This window comes from Gordionus sp. m RMFG-2023, chromosome 5 (genome assembly GCF_954871325.1).
Source record: "Gordionus sp. m RMFG-2023 chromosome 5, tfGorSpeb1-WG-v2, whole genome shotgun sequence".
NCBI lineage: Eukaryota > Metazoa > Nematomorpha > Gordioida > Chordodea > Parachordodidae > Gordionus > Gordionus sp. m RMFG-2023.
In genome coordinates, this window is record NC_088779.1 from 19504231 (window position 1) to 19526399 (window position 22169).

Sequence of the window (22169 nt, forward strand, 5' to 3'; positions counted from 1 at the left end):
TTAAATTTGTTAGTTTTCAATTAATAAATGATTATATTTATTTAATTAAGGTTATATAATTATTTTAATAATAATAGTCAATTAAGCCTCAACTGTTAATGCTAAATTAATACTGAGTGATATTGATATTCTATTTTTAATACAGAATTTGATTGCAAGCTGAATAATGAAAATTTAATTTATGTGTATTAATTAATCTAATCTAATCTAATATTTAAAATATTATTAATATAAAAATTTAGACAGTCTTAATAATTTTTAAATAATAAAATTAAATCTATATTTTACTTAATAGTATTATAAAAGAAATCTTTCAGGGGACAATCAAAAAATATTATTTTTAGTTCAAGGGGTTAAGATTCCATTAAAAAAAAATTTTTGCTTCAGGGGGCTATTCAAATTTTTCAAGGGGCTCGAGCCCCTGCGCGCTTTCACCCCCCCTAGAGACGCCACTGATTTTATCCCTGCCTTCTCTAAAATTTTTCCCTACTACAAAATTAACTCCATCAAAATAAGCATGAAGATATGGGAAAGCCAAATCAACACTCCCCCCTTACCCTTTCCCTACCCTAACAGCCCAATTTATTATTTTTTTCAAATGTCAATATTGCGTTGATAATTACCTACTCCTTTTCCCTCTCCCCAATAAGAGGTGAGTATAGGGGGTCGGAATCACCCCTGCAATTGTTTTCAGAAAGAAAATTCAAAAATAATATAATTCAAATTTTTTTTAAAAAAAAGTATAAAAATCTAACCCTCCTCCCTTTCTTTTAAAAAAAATCTTGACAAAGCGTTTAATTTTTTTATTGTCTTTTTTAAAAAAAATTATGATTGACAAAACTATAAGTGCCCATTTACTTATTTTCTATTTATGCTAACATTTTTACTAAAATCTAATATTCACACGACGAATTGGCATGCCAAGGTATATCGTTTTATTAAACCAGATTTGCCCCAATGGAAGCTAATAAGTCATATACTTATTCTATAAATAACATTTTATTTATATTAGATGAATCAAAATTACAGATTGATCATGTTGATAATTCTACTATTCGAAAACCTTATTTAGATAGTCAAAATATTAAAGAGTTTTATATCTTTAAAAAATATTTTTTATTATTTTTTTAAATAGTGTTAACAATATTGTTAAAAAAATACTCTCAATTGAATATGGAAAAGAGGTATTTTTTTAAATATAATTTTAATTTATAATAATAGAGAGATAAATTTAAAATATACATGGATGAAACCATATCAAAAGTTCAAAGGCATCATAATGATTATAATTCTTTAGAAGTTCAAAGTTATATATTATTTTAATGAATCCTAAATTTTATAAAGTTGCAATTTTAACTGCAAAGATCAGAAGAGCTATGCAACATATGGAAAAATTACCTTATGTAAATTTAATTTTATAAACTGACATTTGACTAATTATTAAGCTGACAATTTGATTAATTATTTTTATAAAATGACTAATGATAGCTTACAAGATTAAAGATCTATGATTTGGCTAAAATTAATCTATTAAATTTGAAAAACATGTTATTTCTGGTATTGAATGGTAACAGCTAGAGTAGTGTTGTTAAAAGTTACTTTTGAAATATAACTCACTACTAACTAGTTATGCTTGGAAAAATATAACACTGTAACTAGTTATATTTTTAAAGTAATTACATCACAATTTACTTTCTAAATCATTTATATAATGCATCATTTTTTTTTATTTAATATTAAAATATTTACGATTTATTTTAATCAATGGTATTTTAACCCTTTTGTGTCCTACTTTTTTTCCCTCATTGGTAATTTTTTTTTTAAGGGATATTAATTATAGATACAAATAACACATTTTAATCAAAAAAATTATTTAATTATTTCTAACAAAAGATATTCAATTGTCATCAATGGGCAAAATGCAAGTTCATTTAAAAAATATATTATTTCATATGAAATGACAAACAATTTAGTTTATTATTTAAACATAAATAGTATTACATTTTTTGCAAATAACTTGAATATTCTTCTACACAATATTTGCACCTCTGCTTGGGAATGGAAATGACCTATTTGGTCATATTTGATATGGGTGCCTTATAGATGGCTTTTCTTCTTTTTACAACTATGCTGGAAGATCTTTAGTTATTATCCTTTCCCACTAGCATTAACTCTTTTGCTATCTGTGATTTAAATATGTCATAAATTATATATTATTGTGGGTATTTCTACATTTACAAAGACTATCTGAAACAGAACATTGCTTTATTTGATTGTAAAGTTGTATATACTAGCAGGATTGGGCAGTATCGCGGATATTTTTTAAAATGTTGGAAAGTATCTTGTATCCAGTATCTAAGATACATATTATTTAAAAGTATTTGTATCTTAACCAACTTTGTATTCAAAAAGATACAGATACTTTAAAAAAAATATATATTGGTTAATTTAAATAGTATTAAAATTTAAAATTATATTGTTTTAAGATTTAAATAAAAAATTTAATCAAAATATAGATATTTTAAGATAATTTTTGATATATGACGTTGGTCGTCATATAGCAATTTGCTTACAATTAGAACTACCATATTTGAATCGTTTTATATCTGTCTATTTTAAAATTATGAAGAAGAAAATAGAATAATACTTCGTCTTCAGATGATTCTTCAACCAAAAATTATAACAATAAATTTAAACTAAGCATACTTAATGGCAAATTTTTTGAAGTACTTCAAGATGATCATATTAAAGAAATTCATCGTGACTTTGGTATTGACGAAAAAGTTATAGCAACTGTTACAGATAATGGCTCTAACTTTAAGAAAGCTTTCAAGGAGTTTGGATATTCTATGAAAGCTGTAGAGAATGACTTTTACTTCAATGATGATGAATGTATAGAATTCGAAATCATTGAAAGTATTATTTAATACTTCTTTAAAATTTATTATGATATTGTAAATTTAGTAAAATTTTTTATTCAAATAAAATTATTTATTTGTTTATTTAAGGGTCTAAAGAAGCCTCAATAACATTGCCTCAACACATTCGTTGTTTGTGCCATACGATAAGTCTAATTGCCACAACAGATGTCGAGAGAGTTATTAAGGATTCTCCTAACATTTCTAAAATTCATCATCCTGCAATAGCTAAATGTACTAAGCTATGAAATGCAAATAATAGGCCTAAAACTGCAGAACTTATCAAAGCAGTTTTCTAGATGGAATAGTTTGTATGATAGTCTTCATAGTTTATTAAAATTTAAAAGCGAACTTCCTAAATTATGTCAAAAATTAGAATTTCCTAAATTAAGAGATATTGAAATTCAATATTTAGAAGAATATTGCAATATAATGGCCCCATTGGCTATAGCGATTGACAAAATACAGAGTGAAATCAACTGCTATTATGGAGAATCAGCTCCAATTTTGTAAGTCGTTAAAAAAAAATTAAAAATTTAATTCAAACCATTCTACAATTTTGCAAACCATTAGCTATTGCCATAGAAAATTATTTAAATAAAAGTTTTAAAAATATATATGATTTTGATAACAATTTTAAAAGTGCATTTTTGGCAACTATTTCTCATCCCTATTTTAAAAATCGTTGGATTAATGGTGAAAAAGAAAAAAAATACCTTCATTACTTTTGCCTTAAAAGTACCACATTTAATTCTAATAATTCAATAAATTATATTGAAATAGAGGTCCTAAATTATATGAAAGATGACAGGCGGAGTATAAATATGTTAAATAATTATAAATATATAAAAGATATTTATTAAATATAACACAATATTACCCTCCTCAGCCCCCGTTGAAAGATTATTTAGCTTTGCTAATATGGTTAATAGACCAAATCGTCAAAGATTGGACGATAAATCATTTGAAAAATTAATAATATTAAAAAATAATGCTGATTTATTATTATTTACTAATTATATAATTATTAAATGGAATATCGCATTATCTTTTATAATAAATTTGTTATTTTCTACTTTAAATATTTTTTTATAAATTTATATTATAGATAAGAAAATAAAGCTTTATACATTTTGATTTTGACTATTAAAGTTTTTTAAAAAAGTATCTTGTATCTTAGATACTTTTTTTAAAAAAAATACAAGTATCTTGTATCTTATATCTTAATGAAATTTTTCTAAAGTATCTTGTATCTTAAATACAAAATTTTATAAAGTATCTGTATCCGAATACAATTTTCTGAAAATTTGCCCAACCCTGTATACTAGTAATGGAATTATTTTCGATACCAAATATCTCTATTTTAAGAATTGATTATCTATGAAGAGACATATATAATTTGTGGTTTTTTTGAAGGTATAATTTCTGACATGAAGAATGATATTCCTACTAATATAAACATGATTTTATCACATGAGTACACTTTCCCTGGTATATTTCAAAATCAGATATAAACCTGGAAGAGCCACATAAAGCAAACATTTTTATACCCCATTTATAAGGCTTTGATTTAATGTATTGCCTTAATTTAGAACATCCCTTGAAGGAAATTATAAATTTGTCTACAGCTAGCTTCTCTTCAAGTTGAATTTTTAATAATTTGTTTTATCCTTTATCTTCCCTATTTACCATGTCTTTGTTATTAATATGGAAAATTTTTGAATAGAAACAATTGCGGGACATAGTTTATGATACTTGTGGAATAGTTGTTTCAACTGAACATTACTGTCGTATAGAAGGTATCTTAACTAAGCTACTATATATGTGTATCCCAATAAAATTTTCAATTTCTACCTATCTTTATTTATAGATTTACCACACCATTGGAAGGAATAAATAGTTATTTTCAATACAAAATTCCTAATTATATTGTTGCCCAAAAATTTACGAAAATAGGTAAGAGGAGTTGAATCCTGTTCAGGAATTTTCAACATTGGGATAAAATCTGTATTCATGTTTCCGATGTCTTTTTTAGACCTAAAGAGAGTTGTCTTTTATTTTAGTTATAGAAGTATCTTCAATTATATCCTCCAATTCTAGACCTAGTTCATTAATAATATAAGATGATGTCAGTAAACCATCTATCAGCAAAGGATAATAATTGTCTTCTTCGTCTCAACTTTCTATTTCAGCCTCAGATATATAACCCTCAGAGATAAGTGTAGTCATCTAAATGCATATTGATATAAAAAGCTCATATTACATGTTAATAATTATATAAAATATCAAATTAGAACCCCAAAAAAACTCACTAATTGATATTAGATAATCAATATAGATAACTTGTCGTTCTAGAATTGGAGTGCTCCACTCGATATTTTCAAAATTTTTGAATTAGAAGTGGATAATAACTTATTTATTCCCAATATATTATAAAAATAAAAACTAGATTATATAATATTAATTTTTGTCAAAGTATAGCTCTGTCAAAATTGATCAATAAGCTTTTCCCCTATTTGGTTTTAAACTTTACTGTTGATTTTCTTATTTTAAACATTTGCGTAAGTGGAGCACTCCAATTCTAGGCCGACGCTATTACCAAAATGTAATCTGATCTAATTAAACCCACCCTCGCCGTTTCGATAACCCTAAATAACTTACCTAAAATTTCCATTTATTGATAAAAATATTTTAGTACATAAGAAATTACCACTGATGCAAAATGGCATTTAGCTTAAAATCCAGCACCTAAAATGATTAAAAAGATGATAATTTTTAAATAAAAATATTAATATATATTAATAAAATTATTACTTATATTTTTAGCAAGATTTAATAACCAGAATTATGAATTAAAATTTTGGCGCAAAAATTGATTTTTTGATAACTATAATATGATACCATTTATTTATATAAAATATAATTCTACTGAAATAAAATCCGGAGCATGGAATATCTTTGCACCAAAATAAAATATAGAATATTCATATTAGCACTGATTTATTTTTATAAAAATCAGGCTAAGTAAATTTTTTATTTATCTTTAACAATAGTCTATTTTAAATTTCTATCTAAGCCCCCTAGACTCAGCATATGTTCTAAGAGATCATTTACTGTAAGGATAACATTATATTTAAAAATTGATAATTTAATCTCTTTTTAATTAGTTCAGATGATTGCCTGGACTTATTTTGTAAATTCCACAGAGGTTGGCTTTTTGATATGGCAATGGTTTCTTAATAATGATTTCTTTAAAAAGATCTTGTTGGCATCTTGAGTTTCTACTAAATTTAACGTATAACAAGAACATATTCAATGGCAGGAAGGTTGACAAACTCATTTTAATTATTAAGTTAGTTTAATGTAATTGATGGTTCAATATAATATTTTGCTACAAAAATCTTGTTATATGTATATCTAACTAGTACAATTATACTATTTAAGACAAGTTAGGTAAAAAATAATCTTACAAAGATGTGTTCCCAGCTTGGCTGTGGATGATTTAGATGTTGAAATATACCTTTTTTCTAAAGACATAGGAGTATTGTTGTTAAACCCAGATTTGGGTCTACTTTTAAAAACAGCCCGATTAAGATTTTACTCTAGAGAATTTGCTCATAGATGGCAGAAAGGTTTGGATATATATTTTGTCAAATCTCGAGGTTTACATAATATTATTTTGACTAAAATCTTATCAAACCCTTTTTAAAAATCTACCCAAATCGGACCATTTGACAACACTAGATAAGAGCCGCTTAACAGGAATATTGCCTGTACTACCAATCTTCTTTATTTGAGATCCAAAATACTTTTTAAAGCTTGGTCTTGTATTTTAATTTCTACAAGTTTTATTAATACTTGTAGAAAGGGATGTTACAATTAGAAATGGCTAAGCCGAGTCGACTAAATGAGCCGCATTGATCGGCTCGTGTAGTAGGCTCTCTTAGTTGGCTTGTGTAGTAGGCTCTCTTAGTTGGCTTGTGTAGTCGACGCATGAAGTCGGCTCGCTGAGTCTGCTCAATTTTTTTGTTTTTTTTATAAATCTGATCATCACTATACTGTATATAAATAAGAGGAAGATTTTCTTCCATTTCTGGGAATACTTGCCTCAAGATCTCTCCATAAACGCTCAATATGTTAAATATAGGTCGATATATCATTTGGGTTAATATTTTTTAAGGCTGTGCTGATATTAAATATCGGATCGGGCCGATATCTGTAAAAACCCGATCCGATCTTTTTACTTTTCTTTTTTTTGTTATTTTAATTAATGTTATTTATATTTATTTTACATTATATTTTCTAAATAATTTTTTTAAATTTTATTTATTTTTTAAAATAGATTTATAGTATTTTAAAAGTTTTTTTTTTATAAAAATAGAAAGGAACACCCACAGTTTTATTTATTTTAACTCTTTTTAAATAACACCAATTTTTTTATTTATATATCTGAATTATGGATATATTTTACCAAAGACAAAGATAATTTTGCAAAATGCGTTATCTGCGGAATTATCTGAGTCTGCCTTCAGTACGGTAGAAGATATAGATAGTCCATATCGTAGAAGCTTATTCCCAGAAAATCTGGAGGCTCTCATATTTATTAAAAAAATCTAATATATTATAATTTTATATATTAAATATTACAATTTTATAATTCATACCAACATAAAATGGATATATTATTAAATATATATTTTTTTATTATAGTCTTAATTGTAGAAATAAAAAAAATTTTTGCATAAAAATATTGATTTCATATTTACATTTGGTTCAAACGGGGGTGATTAAATCAGTATAAATATCGGATCGGTGAAAAATATGTGCATCGGCACAGCCCTAATATTTTTCCTACAATGATTGACTGAGTAATGATCATATCCATTTTCATTAAGATTTTTAGTTATACTTGAAAATTTTTAAATTTTAAGATTTATCAATATTTAATTTACCCCGAAAAAAGTATGTAATTCTTAAAACTTTGAATTATTATCACATTAAAAAATCTCCACCATCATGACTATCGCATATTTATTATTTAAAAAAAATATTAAAAATTTCCCCGAATTTCAATAAGTTACCATTTTATTTTATTATGAAATATTTTTGGCGCGAAAATTTTATTGCAATGTTTTAAAAATGTGAATGTTTATTTTTAAATATTTAAATTTGAAATAAAAGTTTTTGACTATTGATTTTTTCCTATCCATTATCTAGTTTTTAGATCTAACTCCATTATATATTGAAACATGGTACATTGGCAGTTGGCACTGTTTTTAATTGATAATTAATAAATATGAAATCACCTTTTTTATTTCTTTTTAAGCCATTGCAACTATATTTAAAATAATCTGTCTATTTAACATTTTTTTTTATAATAAGCATAAAAATTATAAATCATAAGAATTTTAACTTAATATTCAAAATCAAGATGACCAAATCACGGTCGTCTATTTTAAAAAAATAATTTCAGTTCGGGTTGTGTCATAACTAATTTTTATTAAAAATTCCGTGCTCGGTCTTGTTTATATCTTCAATATGATATCATTACATTTTGTCAAATAAGATTTTATAATTTTTGCAAGAAACAAGGCACTAATATTTTTTTACAATAAAAAAAAGTTAAATTTTTCTATATTTATATAAATTCGGGCAGGGCAACAAATAATTTTTATTTTGGGTAAGGCTTTTTGAGGCGAATAAAAAATATTTTATTTGGGATCGGGGCTTAAAAACATAGGCCTCATGCAGATCACTAATTCAAATTTAAAATCCAAATAACCTCCCTTTTTATATTCTTTCTACTTATTTCTTACAGCTCGGTTAGCTTATAAAATATATTTAGATATTGATGAAAAAACCTATCAAAATTATATCATAGTCGTACATTAACATCTAATTAAATATATTATCCATAAATATAATTTAATTTTCTCTCAACCATTATATAGGACAAATACTGTCGTTGGAAAACCCACTTAAAAATCGGTACTCGTCGAGACATGTTAACTCATTTGCGTAAAACGAATTTTGAAAGTTACCAAAACACTTGCGCCACCTTAGGCATAACTTGGCAAAAAACGGTTTACCCTCCACGAGAAACTTATTTCAACAAGGCTATAAGAGAGGCTAACGAAAGAGCTCGGGACATTATACACGACAAGATGCAAGGATACAAACAAGAGTTAGAGTCGAAGAGATCTGAATTTTTTGAAAGAAAAAACCGTATTTTGAACGAGCTGGAGAAAGTGGAACAAGAACTCGAAAATTTAGATGTGGTTGATTTTAACGTTTTAAGGGATAAAATGGGAAGAGAGGAAAAAACTAAAATAATCAAAACAATATCCTTATCTTGATAATTATGATTCTCAAAAATGCATTGTTAAGAAATTGTGTCGAATGTTTTAATATGGTCCAAAATTATATTATCATTAAAATATATAATGTTATATAAATTATAATCATAAAAATTTTGACAAATTATTAGCAGCTTGATCAATATCTCCATCACATTTTTTCAGTTCCTTAATGACTATTTCCCTTGAGAATCCCATATCTGTCAATGATTTAATAGCTAAAATATTCATGAAAAAAAATTAAAAGGAAAATTATTAACCATTTTCACTAGGCAACCTATTTACGGCCATTTTATCCAATTTAAGCGCTCCTTGTTTAATGTCTCCGACACAAATACCACCATCATCTAAGTCTAAATGCTGAGCAAACAGCGGGAGCTCACTTTCAGCCAAAAATGGTGTACTAACCCCGTAGGTAGTTATTTTAAGTAAGCTATCTTTGAGATCTATGACACATTGGTATCTCCTTAAAATGTCCAAGCCTAAGAGGACGTCCATGGGCTGATTTTCAAGGATGGAAAATGAACAAGCAATGTGAGCGTTTTCTATGACCATTTGAGTCAGGTGAATTCGGCCAATAATATTTTGCACACCGACGCCCTTAGCAATTCCTGCCCATCTTGTTTAAATAGATAAATTTTAATAACTATTTTAAAGCAATCGAAAAGTGATAAGTATATACCTCTAAATTACATGAATTTATAATATTTATAAAGTGCCTTTTGGAATTGTAAATAAGATTAATTAATATAATAGCAATACGCTATAGCTATGTCCTAAACCTGGGTTAAAAATTATTTTTGATATAGAAAAAATTAATTTATTATATCCAACGTTTCGATAACTTTAGTTTTCATTTTCTGGAAAATAAAATTTAGATTTAAAAAAAATGAAATTCTATTCATGATGATAATAATAATGATAAATATAAAGTAATAAGCTCTTCCATTCCCTAGGCATATTGTATCCATTTCCCCTGTAAAAATGGTTATTGTTTTGATATCTAAGTAAATTGTTTTCCTTGTCAAGGACAAGGCAATTATTGAAATTAATATGATTAGGATAAATAATTATGTGCTCCGCATGTGCATAGGCTTGAATATTGTTTTTTGTTTATATGATAAACATGCTCCTTTAATCACTTTTTGATTGTGCGACTAAATATGTTAGGATATTTAGAGTAAAACTAATTTTATCTATTTGATTAAACATTTATTTTTATAAATTTCCCATAAGAATGCACTATTAGGTAAAAATAAATTTTTAAAAAATCTGCTTTTAGGGGGTTTTCATTTATAAATTTATTTAAGCATTTAATTTAATTAAAAAAGGAACCTATCCTAAGCAAGTTCTGGCTTTGCCATATATAGGATTTACTATATATAATATTAAATTTAACTTAAGTTAAAAAAAAATACAATCTACCTATATTAGTTTTGTTAAAACACCCGATTTTTAAATAAAGGCCCATTTAAGATTTTAACCAAAATAATATTATATAAGCCTGGAGATTTTGCTTATAGATGATAGAAAGGTAGGACCTCTATTTGCCAAATCTCGAGGCTTACATAATATTATTTAGACAACAACCTTAATCAAACCGTTTATAAAATCGGACTTTTTAACAACACTAACCTATACTATTAAAGTTAAAAGTAATAGGTGCATTAACCTTTTATCAGCTAATCTCAATAAATTGCAACGTTCTGCACATTCTTTAGACATGAGCGTAGATTGTGCCCCCGTGTCAACAAAAGCTTTGATAGGTATGTCATTTACTTTGATATTTATGTACAACATGCTTACCTATGAAATATTTTAATTATTGATTAAATTACATATTATATTCGAGCAAGTTCATAAAATAATTCTCTTTAAAATAATTCTCTATAAAACCATTCTCTATAAAAAATTATTCTCTATATAAAACATTCTCTATAAAACATTTTCTATAAACTACATTCTCTATAACAATTCTCTATAAATGCTTCTCTATAATTGTTTTCTCTATAATGGTTTCTCTATAAAGACGTGGAACCATTAAAAATTACGAAAAAATTAATAAAATTCACGATAAAAATAATTTTAAAGAGAAAGTTAATTGATATCAATGGGCCCAATTTATTATGCCCGTGCCTGAAATTTTTGCTGAAAAAACATAGGACGAAACTCGGGGGTAAATTAAATTTCAGATCAGGGTGTGAGTTTTACTTATATAGCTAAATCTGCCAACCAGGTCCAATTAATTCCATTTTCAATTATTTCTATTTTTTTTTAAATATATCAAAAAATAACTGCATTAAATTTTGTAAAAAGATTCCACCAGAGACATTACCCAAAATGAAAACTTTCATTACTGGCTCATAGGAAGTGCTCTATCTCAGAACTTAGATTGAATGGCTTAGCCCCTTCTAAATATATATGTGGTAGTGACTAGGCTGTTGATAGGGGCTTTAAGAGCACACATGTGATTAAATTACATATTAAGTATTTAAAATAACTAAAATTTTCATTTCGTTAAATGTGCCAAAAAATTTCATTTCAAAATACATGCGTTATGTTAACAGCATGGCTTATTGCACGCAGCAGCCTCAAATTTTTAATACTTTGGTAAATATTATTTAACTAGTAATAATAAGGCATCTAATTCTAATTTTCAAAGTTTATAAAAGTTCCAAATATATATTCTACGTTTATACTCTGAATACAAGGAGAATGTTGAGAAGATGGTCATTGACTATATTTTAATATGATAGATATATTATGCAATTATTATTTAGATGATTCTCTATCCCAATTAGAGACTTGCAAAATCAGGAGAAATCTCAAAATATTTAATTAAATCTATTTTAATATTAAGCAATATTACAAAATATGGTATGAAAATGGGTAATAAATATTTACCACCTCCCAATTTTTTTGAAATTTTCTTAAATAATATTCAATCAGGAAGAAAAATATATGAAGGAAATATAACATTAATAGATATTACTGCCGGCCCAGGTGTGCAGGTGATAGTAAAAAATACTTAATTTTAAAAAAAGCTTCAATCTGCCCAAAAAATAAGATCAATATGTGTGATGATATGTAAAAATCCTTAAAGAGTATTTTTGCCCAAATGGGATATTCCTATTTATTTCATTATATTATATTGAAATATTTCATTAATAATTTATAATATGGAATAGAAATTTTTAAAAAATCTGCATTATTATACAAAGGGCCTATTGGACCTGGTCGGTAAGTAATGGTATGATATTCAGATCCTTGCTCTTTTGAAGAAAAAAAGTGTGAAGATTTTTTTGTAAAAAAAATTATGAGCAAAATAAAAAATGTTTTGTAAAAAAATCTTCCATGAATTTCCCCTTGATGTTCTTTTTTAAAAAGAATAAAAAAAAATTTGAGCATGCTCAAAAAGATTTTTTACAAAAAAAACATTTTTTATTTTGCTCAAAAATTTTCTTTGAGCGTGCTCAAAATTTTTTTTACGAAAAGATCTTCAATTTTTTTGGTCTACAATAATTTTTTGCTCAAAATTTTGAAAAATTCTTCAAATGTTCATTTGGAGATTTTGTTAAACCTTGATATTTGTCTGGGAGAAAGAAAGAATAAGGTAACTGTCTGTTAAAGACCGCCTTTATAAATTAAACAACGTTAATATTTTTATGGATAAAATTAAGCCATGGTCATTTTTAAGATGACTAAGACTTAAATGCTCATATTTTGGGAACCTTTTAAGAAATACACAGATAATTTTAACTATAAATAGAGCCCTGCGTTGATGATCTAGTTTGAATTAGAGGGAACTCAAATTTGTTGGACGTTAAGAACCAGTCTTCTTTTAAAATTTTCATTTAGGTTAGACTAAATTGCCACAAAATTTAGTATTTACTTTCTTAAATTATCTTCAAAACAATTAAATTACATTCTCTTTCTAATGATTAGTTTTTAAATTTATATTAAACAATGAAGGAAGGAAAATAATTATATTCTTCTTAATTCTGGAAGTAAATCAATTTCTTAATACTTAAAGAAAATAAAGATATTTTTTAAGTAAAAACGCCAAAATTTTTATTTTTCTTTGATACTTATTATAATTTTTTTGCTTTCCTTGAAAAATCGTATCTTTTATCAGTCCAAAATTTTTCCATGATTTTTTTTTGCAAATCAGACCAGAGATTTGAACAAATAGTCAGATCGGATGGTGGGATAAATGTTTTCTTGGATCAGGTCTAGTGTTGTTAAATTACCCATATTCCAAAAACGCTTAGCATAATATTTATCACATCAATCTTAAAGTTGAGACTCAAATTAGAGGTCGTAAGTTAATTTTTTAGGCTGTTTTAATAGGGTCCGACATTAAAAAAAAGAAGTTTAATGCAGGGCTCAAAATTTAAGTGGATATCGCTAACCCACCCTACTGAATTTAAAATAGGCAGCACATTGCCAGTAGCATTTTGGGAGTTTAAGAAAATTCCCACAATTCTACTTCATTTCTTGGCATGAATAAAATAATTAAACTAAGAATAGATCATTAATATATTCATACAATTCCAAAGCTCTCAGGAGTATGTTCTAAAGCAATTTCCATATTCACGTCAATGTTCTTTTGATGAATTAATTTAGCTATTTTTTCTTGCATTTCAGGATTTAGGGAATCTTCATTCATATACATCATGGATTGATGCTCATTAGATGAAAAGTGTTGCATGAACTCCTTTAAATTGAATATATATTAAGATATGCAATTAAAATAAGCATTTCTTTTAAAAAAATATTTCTAACTTGTATTAAGGAGTTAAACTTTTTCGAATCATTGTTTAATAGTGCCTCAACAATACCTGGATTTCTTTGTTGTAACATAGCTAATTCATTGGGATTATTCAAAAAATGTGTTTTCAATAGGTTAATAAAATTTGGATCAGAAATTTTAGATGTTGAAGCATTTGATATTTTGTAATTTGAGCTTGTTGAGGGTTTAGGCAATTGAATGTTTGAAAAATCTATTTCTGAAACTATATAGAAAAAAAGGTCAATTCTAAAACAATTTAGATTAGAGGCCTATAATGGGCGGGTTTTTAGTTTGGCAGCCTATTCGCACCCAAACTATAGGCATGTGTGAGTGGGTGGAGGTGGATAAAAATAATTTTCAGGCGAAATGAAAAGAACAAGTCCATATTTCTTAAAAATCATATTTTTATTTTATAATAATGAAATTTTATATTATAAGTTTAAGTAAAAATAGGTTAAAATAAATAAAGAACCAAACCTACTAATAAAATAAAGTCAAAAAATTGGGTGGACGGGTTAAGCAAATTTTTTGAATAAATGGGCAAAATTTTTTAAAACATTGGTGAAGTGGCTTTCAGGTTAAAACTCGCCGATTGCAGAGATCCAATTTGGATCATAGATTAGGGTTACAATCTGCTTAAAAGAGACATTTTTTTAAATATATTTTATATAATGTATTAAAATGAGTTTAAAAAATTTTAAATTCATAAAACTTACAAATCATATAATTTTTAATTCATATTTTTCATATGTAGATATTTTTCATAATATATTTAGCCTTTTCTCTAAAAATTTATAAAAATCTTTGTAAAACAATTTAAAATTGCATTGCGTGCATATAATTTCTTTTACAGATTCCTTGGATAATCTATTTCTCTTATTTATCTATTGATGATTGATTAAAGAAAAGCAGCGAAAATGAAATTTGCTATAATTAGCAGTTCACTAAGTTGTTCAGGGATTAGAATATCAGAGAAATATTTGTATTTTTGGTGAAGAGGAAGTTTTGTATATCAACACATCTCATTTTATTTGCAATAAACGATAAGGTAGCAAAATTGGTCGAACAATTTTGACTCATTTAAATAAGCATTTTCATTTATTAAAAGAATTATAAACTTTCTAAATCTATAAATCTTTCTAAATATGCCTATTTCGGAGCAAGCATGTTTAACTGCCATCCATTGGAAAAATTCCAATCCTTCTAGAGGTTCAGACTAACTATGGAACAAAATACTTACGATGTCTACATACCTGCATCTACTTATTTTTTTATTATTATTTGGTTCAAATATTACTATTGTGCCATTTCCAAACATAACGTTTTTTCAAAGCGGTTTTTGTGGCATGTTTCCAGTAATTATTTATTTTTTTCCAAACAGAGGATAATAATTTGCCGAATTATTATATCTTTTTAAAAATCATGGGTCGAGGTAAAAAATAAAACTAAATTGCATTAATGATTAAATGACATCTAAAATCACAAATAGTAACGTTTTTTTATAATATATATTAAAAAAATAAAGCCAACAATTTATTATCTATGGATATGAAAAAAAATTACCATTTTTTTCTTGCTGTTTTAACATTTTAATAACTGATTTATTTTCTTCCTAAACTTTATCGAATTCACAAATGTATATGAAGAGGAGAAAATACGTAAAAAAATTTAATGAAAAGTAATATGATGAAAAATAATTAGACAAACTAAACTTATTACTATTTTATTGTAAAAATACTTTTCCTGAAATAATGTGTAAAAATAAAATTATTTTTAAAAAAGACGACAAATTTAAATAAAATAAAAATAGATACTAAACATTTATTTAGAGATCTCAATAGAAGCCAAGTCCTCTTAAAGAAGGACGACTTGTAACTGTATCATAGATGATGTGATAACATACTCAGTACATTAATGGCATCATGTGGGCTTATTCAAAAATGAATACAAATAATATATTATTCGTAATTTACTATTCATAAGAATAAAAAATTAACATTTGATTTGAATTATCCAAGTAATTTTTTATTTAAATATATATAAACCATATTAAAGAAAATTTTAGTCGATTAAAAAAGAATGTGTCAAAATTATTAAACTAGATGGCATTATGGGTGATTCTTTTAATTTTAATAATTTCTATTTTCATATTTTATAATAAATAAGGATTATTTGTAATAAAAAAATTGACAAATTTTACATAGTATATAATATCACATCCTGAGATATATAATTGTAATTATATTTTTTTAAATAAATTATCATGATATCAACCAGAGGCATGGCAGGTAAAAATCAAAGTATTAGTATTACTGAAAGGAATTTATATGATCATGGCTAGGCAACTTGAGCAAAATATTTTTCTAGTCAGGGCAGTTTGTGCAATATTTTTTGATGCCAGGCCAAAAAATTATTAGCTAGAAAACTTTATAAAATTTTCAAAGACTGGTCTAATAAGTGCTCTGATCTAGTAACTTTTAATATTTTCTTTGTACCCTAATAATTTAGATTTAATATTGAAAGCATATCAAATAAAATACCATAGGTGTAAAAAAGGTATCACTATCCTTTGAAATCAAAAATATATACTTATAAAAGTATTGGTTGAAAATATATAAGATATTCTAAAACAAGCTTACAAAAATAGAAGTAAGATTATATATAATCATTGATACTTTCCCAATTCTTAATATTGGGAGAAAAAATATATAAAAAAGGAGATCAAATGAATAAATACTTGTATTTGGAAATTTTTTTTGTCTGTCTATCACAATAATAAGATCACAATTTTTAATACCTTTATCAGTCAATTTTGTTTGATTATTAATATTATCAAGTAAAATATTGTTATGCATCAACAAAACATTATCCCTTTGAATATCTAAAATATAATATTTGAGTATCAATAAAGAAAAAATACCTGTTTCCGATCCACACAGAATCTTGAATTCCCCAAATGTTATATCTTGATTACACTGAATAGATACATACCTTTCATAATCATTAGTTATCGTAATTTTCATATTACGATTCAAACTTTAAATATAAAGGTTTGTCGTCAATTGGTCAAATATTTATTTTTCTATTTTTTTTACGCATAATAAAACAAGCAACTGAACTTTCAATTTTAATTTCTGACAATTAAGAAGGTGTGATGGGGACGTTGCCTGATTAACTTAATCTGGATTGTAAATTATGTTATTTTGATAGATGGCAAAATATAATAAGCTCCAACACAAGCCCTAAAAAAATTTCTTTTTTTTTAAATTAAAATTCGATAGAACGCTGAAAGATGACTTTAAGCAACTTTTCATCAGGTTTTGATTATGGACATCGTGAACGTATTTCAGAAAAATACACATCCAGGTTTTATATTTTATGTTTATATAATCAATTTATTATCTTACAGTGTTTTAAATAAGAGTAAGTTAAAAGCTTGCTTATATTTGCATATCCTGTTATGGTTATTTATTTTATTAAAAAATATAGAATCATTACTTGATTATGTTGATATAAATTTTCCACCTATTGTAGAAATATATGCAAATAGAATTCCAAATCCTCAAATTTGGGAATATGCATTCTTATTATCAATAGTACCTACAATTTTTGCACTATTATCACTCTCGAGAAATAACAAATACTTATTGTGGTCATTTATCATTGGGCAGTCAGCTCTTGGTCTTTTACCTTTATTGGGCACAGCTATATTAAACATACCCTCTTTCAAAAAATATGTATATTATAGAATTAGCCCTAGGTTTTTTAATTTACCAAATATTATAATCTTATATATATTTATTAGTTTTTCATTACAAATTATAGTATTTTCTTTATATTTTTCTTTCAAATTGTTACAATTTTGGAAAAATAATACAAACAAGAAAATTATTTAAATATAACAATATAAATATGAGGCTTTAAATATATATATATATATGATTTTATTTTGGGATCCATTATAAAGTTTACACATTGAACAGGAACATTTAGCAAATTATTTTTTTTTATAAAACATTGTTGTAATTGGTGCAGTATTTTTATAATAAAGATAAATGCAAACTATTTTGTGGTTTTTTTAATATGAAATTAAATATTTACTAATATTGATTAAAATTTAGAATGAATTGTTTAAAAGGTGAAATCATTGTTTGAAGGCTATTCCCATATCCTTATTAGTATTTTTGGTCACAGCTTATAGCCACAATTATGACTAAAGAGGTAAATGAAAAATATTGTTAAAAAATTTACCCAAGGATAAGATTCCGCACTAATGATAAAAATGGCATGAGAAAGATTAAATTTTTTTAGATTATGACTAATTAGTAGTGCTGTAAACGTTACTACAAAAAGAACGCGTTACCGTTACTCATTACATCTGAAAGATGGAACGCATCACCGTTACTCGTTACATTTTACAAAAGGAACGCGCGTTACCTACTTTTCAAAAAAGTAACGGGCTACTCGTTACTTAAAAAAATTAAATGTTATATATAATGCAAAAAAAAAAATTTTTTCCCACAATATATAATAAAATAAAACTATACAAAAAGAACATATAAGATAAGATCTTTTTATAATAAAATTTTTATATATAATTATAATATGAATAAAATTATACAAATAATATATCTTTATGTAACAATTTTTTATTTATTTTTAACAACAATTGATTTTCAAAATTTTGATCAGATAAACATGAGCACTTAGTACTCAACACAGCTTTTGCCGTGCTAAACACACGTTCAATTGGCGCAGAGGATGGGAGAGTGGTGTTATATTTAATAAACAAAAATTTCAATTCAGGGAATTTATTAAAAATATTTAAGGAAATATCTTTATTTTGAAAAAAGCTTGAAAGATCATCTTCACAGAGATCTTCATTCATTTCCTGATCAAAAAATTTTTTATCATTATCTGAAAATATTCTAGTGTGTGTGTTGGATAAAGGAATCAATATTAATTCATTCTTTACCATCAAATGTTTTTTTAAGTTTGAGCTACTTGACATTGACGTTGAAATATTTGCGTTGGGGCATAATTTACATTTACAAAGTGTAGACTTGGTACCGTTAATTTTTAAAATATAATTCAGATTGGGGCCAGGGAAGGGTTAAATCTTCTTCATCTGAAGAAGTAAGTATTCTTTTAAAATAAATTAATTAATAATATCATTATATTTACTTTGAATTTTGATTGAATATTAATTTCGACTTATAAATTAACAACGAGAATTTTAAAAAAAATATATGGTTGATAGAATTAAAAATCGGCTTAAATTATTAATATTAAGAATTAAAAAATAAAAGTAATTTTATAATACAATAAAATATGTTTTTCTTTTTATTGATATTTTTTAAGAAAAATATAAAGTAACGTTTTGCGTTATCGTTACTCAAAAAAAGAAACGCGTTACAGTTACTCGTTGCCTTTAGATAAAAGTAACCAATGGCGTTCTTTTTCTTCAAAAAAAATAATGTCGTTACTACCGACGTTACTTTTTTGCCGTTACTTTACAGCACTACTAATTACCATAAAAATGGTATATAGTTTATTTAATAATGGTTATTGTCACTTTACTTTAATATTCAAATTTGGGAAATAAATAAAATAAATGGTATATTTATTTGTATAGAATACTATATTTTTAGTTGGCCATAAACCTAACCTAACCAAAAATATTATTGAATAAAAAATTATGAGAATGCAAGACCTAATTAACAAAATATCATTAGTCATCAATTAATAAGACATGATTTAGGGCTGATCTCTTGATATTTGTTAAATTTAATTCACAAACGCTTATCACCTATACTTAAGCAAAATTTAGCATCTTGGTTCTACATTTCGATGAAAGCTTTGTGCAAATTTTGTTTTATATTTAATTAATGATTGATTAAATTCACAAATATAAAATAATAAATTTGCTATCAAAATGATGTGTATAACTAAAATTCGCGCCCTCTATCAAAGAAGCTTAATTTAAATTATATTTATATCGTATTTAGCTTTATCATATGATTTAGAAAATGTTTTTTTAATTTAAAAAAAATGGCATAGTATAATTTTTTTACATGACTAAAAACGCTCTCTCAATAAATGTGCACTATTTATAATTATAAAAAATGAACGCGGAATCATATAGATTATTGAAAGGTTTCAGAATGTTAATATTATATTTTAAATTTTTTTATAACTTAGTGACCTTTTGAAAAAACATTTTTTTTGACTAAACTACTCGCTCTGTAAATATCGTTTTTTTTTAAAAAATGAAAGCAGAATCATACTTAGCTCATTAAAAGGATTTAGAAAATGTTAATATTAAGTTTATAAATATTTTATAACTTAGTGGGCTTTTGAAAAAACACTTTTTTATTTTGACTAAAATACGCGCTCTCGGTAAATATACATTATTTTTAAAAAATAAATGCAGAATCATGTTTAGCTTTTCAGGGAATTCAAAAAATGGTAGTATTCCAATGACATATATAATACCTAGACTGCGATTCATTCATTAAAATGCATTTTAAGCGTCGTTAAAAGCAAATCAGCTGGACCCGCCATTTACACATATAGTAATTATTCTCATGTTAAAAAATACTATTAAATTGATAACTTGCTTCCTTATTATCTCGATGATCCGATAATTCTTTAATAAAGTTTGCATCAGATATAGGAATAAATTAGGCACTCGTTTAAAATTTTAATAATGATTAGTGTAACCAAGATGGTGTCTCCAGCTGATTTGCATTGATGTACACTTTTAATGAATGAATCGACAGTCATATGTCATTGTAGTATTCATATTTTTTTTAAATTTAATTATAATATAATTTTTTTGACTAAAATACGAGCTCTCGGTAAATATACATTATATATTCTGAATCATGTTTAGCTTATCAATGAGATCTAGTCGTAGATATATGTCAGGTTAATTAAAATAGTATACAAAACATAATCAGGTGAAAAAAAAACATATAAAATGAAAATTTATATGTAGTTTTAATTGACAAATAAACCTGTAACTGTTAATTTAAGATTTTATATTTATTTTAAAATTTTATACAAGTTATTGCTAATAACTATGGAGCAAAATCTATATTTTTTATATATATTTTATCCAAAGATATTAAGATTTTATAATATCCGTGCAAAAATGAAAATATTTTTTAAAAAAATAATTTTTTAGAGTATGTATAGTGCTTTAAAATTTTAAGAAAATTTTGCATTTTATAGCATAATAACCGGAAGATGATAAAAAAAATTACATTTTCTAATTCATCGTAAAGGTAAAATATAAAATAAGTTCATTCGATAGTAGGTGATTGAACCTTTAAATTCGATTTATTGATAAAATATGTCATTCGTTAGAATGATATTTATTAGAATGACATTTATATAAATAAAATAGTTCGCGGAAACAATAAAACCTTTTTTTTACATATAATAACACTGGTTTTAAATTTATTTATCTGTTTTATTAAAATATTATTTTATATTTGACTTATCTAGATATTACTTTATTAAATAGCTTATAATTTAGAATAAAAATTAATATTTTTATAAATAATGTATTTACGATAAACGCCAACTTGTATTTTAATTCTATTTTATTTAAATATAATTATATAAATTTTAAACTATCAATTTATATTATTTTATTATTGAAGTATTTTAATTTTTATAACTTGTTTATATCGTATGAAAATGAATCTCATGTAAATTAAGAGAGTATATAACATTTTCTAAACCATCTTGAATCGCTAAATATCATATTAGTTGATAAATTATTTTAATCATGAAAATTTATGCGTTCCATGTCAATTAAGCGAAACTTTTATCGCCAAACACTTTTATCGCGAATGTCGTTTATCGCGGATGAATTTTATAGCGAAACCTTTAAAGTAAATACATTACAGCAAAAATTTTATCGCTAATCAATAATAGCGAAAATTTTATAAAATGAAGTCATTATCGCGAAACTTAAATTACAATATGGCGAAAAAAAACATTTGGTTGAAATCTTTCTATAAAACCTCTTTTAGTCTGGAAGAATGCGCATTTAAAAAAATATTAAGGCATATTAAATGTAAAAAAGAGATA

The 22169-nt window shown here is 25.2% G+C and overlaps 3 protein-coding genes across 4 annotated transcripts; 2 read left to right on the plus strand and 1 right to left on the minus strand.

Annotated features, from left to right (window-relative positions):
- The first annotated feature begins 873 nt into the window (after positions 1–873).
- Positions 874–9343, plus strand: LOC135930503 (small ribosomal subunit protein uS15m-like). The gene is made up of 6 exons (XM_065467309.1): positions 874–971; positions 1013–1091; positions 1136–1184; positions 1222–1306; positions 1345–1403; positions 8870–9343. Exons 4-6 carry the CDS (start codon positions 1243–1245, stop codon positions 9272–9274), a joined length of 528 nt encoding a protein of 175 aa, XP_065323381.1. The 5' UTR covers positions 874–971; positions 1013–1091; positions 1136–1184; positions 1222–1242; the 3' UTR covers positions 9275–9343.
- Positions 8521–17298, minus strand: LOC135930501 (protein DDI1 homolog 2-like). Of its 2 annotated transcripts, none has more exons than XM_065467306.1 (7): positions 16987–17298; positions 16804–16947; positions 14060–14289; positions 13824–13991; positions 10947–11080; positions 9535–9893; positions 8521–9492 (listed from the first exon to the last, which is right to left on the minus strand). In XM_065467306.1, exons 1-7 carry the CDS (start codon positions 17087–17089, stop codon positions 9380–9382), a joined length of 1251 nt encoding a protein of 416 aa, XP_065323378.1. In that variant the 5' UTR covers positions 17090–17298; the 3' UTR covers positions 8521–9379. The 2 variants fall into 2 exon arrangements, with proteins under 2 accessions (XP_065323378.1, XP_065323379.1); XM_065467307.1 differs by having other exon boundaries at positions 8523–9492; positions 16804–16937; positions 16987–17108.
- On the plus strand, positions 17150–18092 carry LOC135930502 (protein jagunal homolog 1-like). Its single transcript, XM_065467308.1, has 2 exons — positions 17150–17432; positions 17476–18092. Exons 1-2 carry the CDS (start codon positions 17359–17361, stop codon positions 17960–17962), a joined length of 561 nt encoding a protein of 186 aa, XP_065323380.1. The 5' UTR covers positions 17150–17358; the 3' UTR covers positions 17963–18092.
- Positions 18093–22169: the final 4077 nt, after the last annotated feature.